The following is a 7,500-nucleotide window of genomic DNA, read 5'->3' as shown; positions in this document are numbered from 1 at the left end:
GTGTAAAATTTATTCTACTTTTTGTTGACATGATTACAACCATGTCTATTTGTGTTTGATCTTCGAACATTCCATCAGAATATTACAGTTATGGTTTCGCCTTTCCATACCTATTACATATACGAACACGTTTGCTCAGTTCAATACACGACTGTGACATTTTTCCCTACATATAATATGTCCACATTTAGCTTCCACATCCTCATGTATAAATATTTTATTTTCCATAGCTGATTAGGACGACCTACTTTACGAGGCTCGACCACAGAGACCGTGAAGATGACATGGAGATGAAAGAAAGAGTCAACAACGAGCTATTGGAGGTGGCCCACACTATAGAAGGTAGTGAGAAACTTGCTTTATAGAGACAATCTCTCTCTCTCTCTCTCTCTCTCTCTCTCTCTCTCTCTCTCTCTCTCTCTCTCTCTCTCTCTCTCTCTCTCGTTTGATGTGTAATTTGCCTTAAGAATGAATTTTTACTTTACAGAAGCAAGTGTTGACGGAGATCACCCTCAACCATGGTACAAGAAAGCGTACAACTGTATTTGCGGGTTTGACGTTTCAAAAGACGCTGAGGTGAGTTTTTAATACACGAGAATAATAACTTGAATCGCAGATGTAATAAGTATTCACGGAGATCAGGGCTGACAATTATGCTTTAAGTACGAGCATTAAGACATTAAAAGAGAAACAGGACTTTATTCGTTGCGTTAATGAACTATAGGCTTCTTCTGTAAGCGTCATAAAAGTTAATTCCGGAATAAAGTTAATCCAAATCCACTGTACTTGCACAGAAGATGCAAGACACACTGCCAGGCGCACGAGTCAATGCGATTATCAGTAAATCTGCTGTTTTACACGAAATAGTGAAACATCTGTGTTATGACAATTAGCATTCACCCTCTGCAAGTTTCATATTATACGCTAATGTCGATAAGGAAACTTTTGCTACAGAGGAAAAAAATATATCGATAGATAGATACGATAGTATTATATCATGCCAATATATATCTGTGACAGTATAAATAAAAGTGTATAAATGGCTTCAAATAGCCTATAAATATCATAGACAACTGAAATGAAGGTGTCAAACAAAAATGGGATACTTGTATCAATTCATATTTGCGGGTATTTTCTGATCATGATAAGAAATGTCTATGTGGTTTTGAAGTCGCTATAGTTTAAAGAAACAGGAAGTTTAAACTTTGAATTTGAAACCTATTCGTGTTGTTATTTAGAGCTTTCTCTTTTATTCGATTAATATATTGCATAAGTTAGGAATGTTTTTCCGGCCTGGAGATAACATTGCCTTTTCTGTGTCTAAAGCTCTGCAATTCTCTGTGAGATTTTCTTTTCGTTTTTCTATTAATGTTGAGAGCTATATCTGCAATTTAAATATCCAACAACTTACAGAAATATATATTGATAAATTTTCACATACATCTTTTACATGAAAATGTCAGAATTTGTTTCGTTATTGCTTATTATAAATAGAAATGGCAACTCAACTCCATCTTTTCTATGGGGTTAATGACGTTGCCATGACGTATCAATGCATGATTGCTGAGATTAAGTAGCTCGTTCTGCGCATGATTAAGACTTAAGCTCAAAAGTAAAGTCTGGCTCGGAGATTATTTTTATTATTATTATTATTATTATTATTTTTTTTTTTTTTTTTTTTTTTTTTTTTTTTTTTTTTTTTTTTTTTTTTTTTTTTTTTAAGATTGTCACATAGAAAGTACGTATACTATTAATTTTCTCAATGCATATGCTTTCTGCCCGCCAGGAACAAGCAGTTGCCATGAACGAGCATTTAGCAGAACTGACGAACCTTCACCAGGAAACGTGGGAGAAATATTTACTGAACAGTATGCTGGTCTTCATACTCATAATCGCTGTATCTTTCTTTGTTTACTTCTCCATCAATCCCTTCACAGAGGAGGAAATTCATGACATCCAACGAAAGAAGTTAGAGGAACTCGGCTATTATGATGTTCTTTAAACCCCGTATTACAGTATATATACGTTCGATTCACGGAAAAAAGCGTGTTCAAAATGCAGTTATGAAGGCTGTGTATTTCAATTTTTGCTATAGATTTGAGTTAGATTTGGTTTATTCTAGGAGCATTGTTTTTTAGCATTGTTTTTTTTTCCTAATTTTTATAGAAAATCTGTGTAAGGTGCAGTTACGAAGACCATATTAAAATATATGCAAGTTTTCAGGTTTAAATATGGTTTATTCCAGATGCATTTATCAAAATGTCACTATAATTAGTTTAAAGTATAATTAGTATAGACATTTTTGTATAGCCCAGTACATGTAAATGTGGGGTTTATGAAGTGTGCTAAATATTCTCATCCTGATTAAAATTGTTTCCTGCATTTGTTGTAAATCAATAAGTTGTGCATTTGGATCTTAAATATAGGAATTAATATGATTGGTTAATAGCATTGCACATCTTATTGATTCTTTTTTTTTAATTTTTTTACTTACGTTCAATGTTTCTTACGTGAAACGTGGAATCACGTTTTCACTGCATTGGAATGTTCAAAATAAGGTTCATAGGGATAAAGGTCCATGATTGTTAACATGTATGTACAGCAGTGTGGTTGAACTGCTGCTTGGTAAAGACATTTAGTTAAGTTTTTACTTAAGTCTGCGTGTTTTATGAAAAAATGTTTATCGTAAAGATGGAGATCATTGATCTTTGTTGGTTGTTACTGTATTTTGTGAAATAAATCGTGCAAAGCAAAATTAATAACTTTTTGTGTCCCCTTATCTTTGTCACGCAACGCCCATTGGTAAAGAAAGTAGAAAGTACACTGACCTCTTATTACAACAATGTAGATTATTATGATAAATGTATATCATATATCTATCATAATTTAAGCGGATATAATTACGTAAACATTATGATCGGGGTCAGCAAAATAATATGAATACTAGATCACCAATTTGATACAGATACATTATGTAAAGCCTGTAATTTACAGTTCATAAAAAAATCGGTATATAGTATATGGGATGCGCACAAAACCTGTCTAATCCTCAATTTCAGTAGTTGTGTCCCTTCTTATGGACAAAATGAGAGATTACGATCTGCGCTCAATCACACAGCAGGAAAATAAGGGTTTATTTTGCAGTGGGATTCATTATTTCGAAACGACAAAGAAAATACAGTGCACACCTTCTACCTTTAACGTAGACATGAACTTACAAGTAAACATTACATTACTACAGACATTAAGGTCGATTTTCTGTATGGCATCTACAGGGAAATAAATCCATATCGTTGATAGCCCGAAAGTACATTCTTCACGTTCGGGAGTCGTCGCCAGGTGGTTAGTAGGATTTACTCCCGTGATCCTTCAGCTTTGCCGCTCGTTTCATAAATCCTAATCTGCTGAGGAAGTGAGTGACGACCTCCAGGAACAGACAGAGTAAGGCAGCAGCATAACCGAGGAACATGAGTAAGAAACCTCCCTGAAGATGTTGTAGCCCAAGAACCACGTTCCTGTCCCTCTGTAAAAGAATATAAGAAACGTTTAGTCCACTGCAGTCTGTCCCTAAGAAGGATTAGTGATTTTTAGCTTTAATGTATTAGATCGTATATCAAATCTCATTCTCTTCTTTCGACCCATACCAAAATCCTAGAATTAATTACGTAGATTAAAAAATACTAGACCTACCTAGCCATACAACTACAACTAAAACCATCCTAAGGAAAACCTGAGTATCAGCCACTCCTTCCTCTAAGAGTTTATCAGCCTGGTCTCCCGTTCCTTTGCCCGCCAGCTTCCTCTCCATCCTGACCCTCTTGGCTCGTGACTTGACGACGTCATCGACCCAGTGCGAGATGAGTCCTGCCTCGATGATTCGCTGCTGAAGCATACTCACTGCTCGGCGGAACGGAGCGCCCTTCCTGGAAACCCAAGGGTTGAATGGCCGGGGTTACAACCTGTTTTTCTCCCACTTACTAAAAAGAAACATGGGCTCGCGACACACACACACACACACACACACACACACACACACACACACACACACACACACACACACACACACACATATATATATATATATATATATATATATATATATATATATATATGTGTGTGTGTGTGTGTGTGTGTGTGTGTGTGTGTGTGTGTGTGTGTGTGTGTGTATATACATACATATATATATATATATATATATATATATATATATATATATATATATATATATATATATATATATATATGTGTGTATATATATATATATATATATATATATATATATATATATATATATATGTATATATGTATATATGTATATATATATATATGTGTATATATATACATATATGTAAACATATATATATACACATATATATACACACATATATGTGGGTGTGGGTGTGTTTCTTTTCTTTTTCTTTTTAATTACTTATACTATAATAAAATGCCACCTCCCGAACAGTCCGAACTTTCTGAACCGATCTCTTTGAAATGTAATCTGTTATGCACACTCATGTATAAAAAGTTTCATATATCTAAGGATTGCATGAAGTATTTATGACAGAAATACTGAAGAAGTATTGCGTCTAGAGGCCGGCTAATAATCAAGAACTAAGTTAAAATGAACTTTGACCTTTCGAAGGGGTATACCTAAAGCCCCAACTGAAACCGGAGTAGATCGGGTAGTCTTTAGTGCTCAAGTGAATGGGTGTGTAGCCGAGACTGTTGGTGTAGTAGGTGTTGATGATGGCGCTCACGTAGTATTTGTTGGTTAGGAAGGAATATCCGCCTTTCAATACCTGTTTCATATTTTCGTCGAGATCATGATACTGAAATTGTAAATACAGATATTTCTATGAATCGTACGTTCCTTCGAAATTCTATCAAACACCTAACTAGCCCTTCTAAAGCAGATTCATCATCCGTATATTCTTCATATATCACCACTGTATTTATATCTCAAAAAAAAAGTTTTCTTTTTTCCTTCTTCGTTTCCCATCCCACGATCTTCACCTCAATGTTCATGAATACGCCGTTCACAACGGGATCGGAACTCTTATTGAAGAAGGTGAAGCTGGTCCCCGAAGACGGCATTCTCCCCCACCGCCAGCCCTTTCGCTCTAAGAGGTCCTCGAAGGTGTTTATAGGAGGGAACTTCTTCTGGACGGTCAAGTGGGCGATGAGAGAGGACCGATAGGCCGCCGTTATGATCATGCAGTTCAACATCCAGCTCCCTAGAAGGACCTGGAGGAGGGGTGGAGCGTACAGATGAAGACGGATTTTTACAAGAAAATTGTATCGACATCGTATTTCAAGTTACAGATAAATTTGTAAGTATAATCTGCTATAGCTTATCTTAATACAGGTTGGCTTTTTATAGGAGTTATATGCAGATATATTTATCAGATAAATATTCACTGATAGTAAGAATAGAAAGAAGGATAAGTTACTATGTAAAAACGGGCGTATAAACGAACAGAGTTTACATTTAGACGATCAATAAAGGCATGCATTATAAAGGAAACCTGCAGATGAATGAAAAAGATGAAAAGATGAAAAGATGAAAAAATGAGAATGCCAAACAGTACAGTTTGAATACCCCCACGGATTTTCATAGTGCGAATCGTCTGGAATGAAGACTCACTCGAGCCGTGACGTGTGAAGGACCGGGCGGAGACTGATCTCCCAGAAGGATACTGAGGCTGCAGAAGAAGGCAGAGGAAAACTTCATCTCACGCTCCTCTGATATGATCGACCATGTCTTCTGCAGCAGCCACAACACCACTCCAGCCGTGGGAATCAGCAAGACCACCAGCAACCATACCTCATCTAAGATATATTTTCAAGATTTGGTCTTTGTCGGTGTTGAACGCATTACTAATGTGAACAGAGGAAGATTTTGATGCCTGATAATTTAGTATAACCATTATATATCTGTAATGAATACCCTCAAACAGATATATTACAAAAGGAATTTCGTATTGTTCTTCGATAGAATACCATACTAAAGACATTTAATTAACAATCATACCTTCATAAGGCCTGATCAGAGCCAGATATTGAGGCAGAGGCTGGGGCTTTAAGGACACTATAACAAAAGGCTCTGGAGAATAAACTCTCGAGTGCTCCATGACCTGGAGCCTATCTGACGTGGGTCCAACGCCCAGGGAAAGATCCGCCTTCTCGTACTGGAGGGTTCCCACGATGCCGGTCCAGTTCCCGGTTTCCTCAGCGAATACGCCCCACTGTCGGTCCCAGGGCTCTCGCACAACGTACCTGGTGGGGAATGAGTTGAATCCTCGGACCGATGCAAGTAAAACGACGATGCGAAACACAAATAAAGGAGGATATAGTGTTATTACTAGTGTGGAAATAGCAACATCCAGGAATAAAAACTGAAAAATTTTATATATATATATATATATATATATATATATATATATATATATTATATTATATATATATTATATATATATATATATATATATATATATATATATATATATATATATATATATATATATATATATATATATATAATGCTGTGAAAGTTTATTGAAGTGTCCATTCATAAATGTATATATATATATATATATATATATATATATATATATATATATATATATTCTTTCGTTCTTTCTTTCTTTCTTTCTTTCAATAAACTTTTCAAAACCAGATACCGATTTCAACTGCATAGTATACCCTGTCTTCGCTATACAAAAAAAAACACTGCATCTGACAGTCACCAACGCTTACTTACATCATAAAAAAAACACTTACGTGAAATTGAGGGCACTTGAGACTGCGTACAGCATGCGGGTGTCGAGCGAGTCAGTCAGAGTTACGGTGGTGCCCAGGAAGTCTTCGTCGCGGGAGTAATCGATGTACGGGAAATAGTTCATAGCCACGATGTTGAACTGATGACCCTTGAACTGCATCCCATCATCGAGGACTACGTTGGGAGAGGGGAGGAGAAGGAGGAGGAGAAGGAGGAGGAGGAGGAGGAGGATGAGAAGAAGAAGGAAGAGTAGGAGCAGTAGAAGGGAAGGAGGAGGATGAAGGGGTATTTAGATCACAGACACATGAAAATGTAATGACACACCTTCCGCATGTATACATACAAGTAGAGTTACAAACTTCACTCCTTATTTTAGCAATATTTGTTTTCTTTTCCATATTTAACCTAGAAGACCTAATCAGCATTTTACATTAGTATTCACATTATTTTCAAAAGTACTCACCTGTAATGTTCTCCTCATGCTCACTATCCTGACTGAGGTCCCGGCTGCCGAGAAAGTAGATTCCGGAATCGCCGTCCATGCAGTACAGGCACTTCGAAAACATTTCCACAAGGTTGTCTCGAACTCTACCTGATAAAAACAAAATATCGCTTTGTTAAAATCATGATTTTGTTTCAGATTAATGCAGTTATCGCTGTTAAAATCATAATGATTTTTTTTTTTTTTTTTTTTTTTTTTTTGGACGGCTTTTTATCTCGCC

General features: G+C 36.1%; 2 protein-coding genes across 2 annotated transcripts in view; one reads left to right on the top strand and one right to left on the bottom strand.

Moving 5' to 3' along the window:
* LOC119575431 (sodium/glucose cotransporter 4-like) overlaps positions 1-2,744 on the top strand; it is a 5,825-nt gene extending 3,081 nt beyond the window's left edge. Inside the window, exons 6-8 of the mRNA XM_037923047.1 lie at positions 231-342; positions 488-576; positions 1,787-2,744. Of these exons, the coding sequence (XP_037778975.1) occupies positions 231-342; positions 488-576; positions 1,787-2,002 (417 nt within the window). The 3' untranslated portion in view covers positions 2,003-2,744. The remainder of the gene's footprint in view (positions 1-230; positions 343-487; positions 577-1,786) is intronic.
* A 405-nt stretch (positions 2,745-3,149) lies between these two features.
* Positions 3,150-3,893, bottom strand: LOC119574897. The gene is made up of 2 exons (XM_037922170.1): positions 3,731-3,893; positions 3,150-3,523 (listed from the first exon to the last, which is right to left on the bottom strand). Exons 1-2 carry the CDS (start codon positions 3,890-3,892, stop codon positions 3,344-3,346), a joined length of 342 nt encoding a protein of 113 aa, XP_037778098.1. The 5' UTR covers position 3,893; the 3' UTR covers positions 3,150-3,343.
* Between the last annotated feature and the right edge of the window lie 3,607 nt (positions 3,894-7,500).

Source organism: Penaeus monodon, chromosome 7 (assembly GCF_015228065.2).
Source record: "Penaeus monodon isolate SGIC_2016 chromosome 7, NSTDA_Pmon_1, whole genome shotgun sequence".
In the NCBI taxonomy this organism is placed as follows: Eukaryota; Metazoa; Arthropoda; class Malacostraca; order Decapoda; family Penaeidae; genus Penaeus; species Penaeus monodon.
This window is presented reverse-complemented; position numbering and strand designations above follow the sequence as displayed.

Bases quoted from the DNA above. Each gene is read 5' to 3' on its own strand.
- LOC119574897 (XM_037922170.1), bottom strand. From the start codon at position 3,892: ATGCTTCAGCAGCGAATCATCGAGGCAGGACTCATCTCGCACTGGGTC. The intron at 3,524-3,730 runs GTTTTCCTTAGG...ATTCTTTTACAG, and splicing joins AAGGAGTGGCTGATACTCAG to AGGGACAGGAACGTGGTTCT.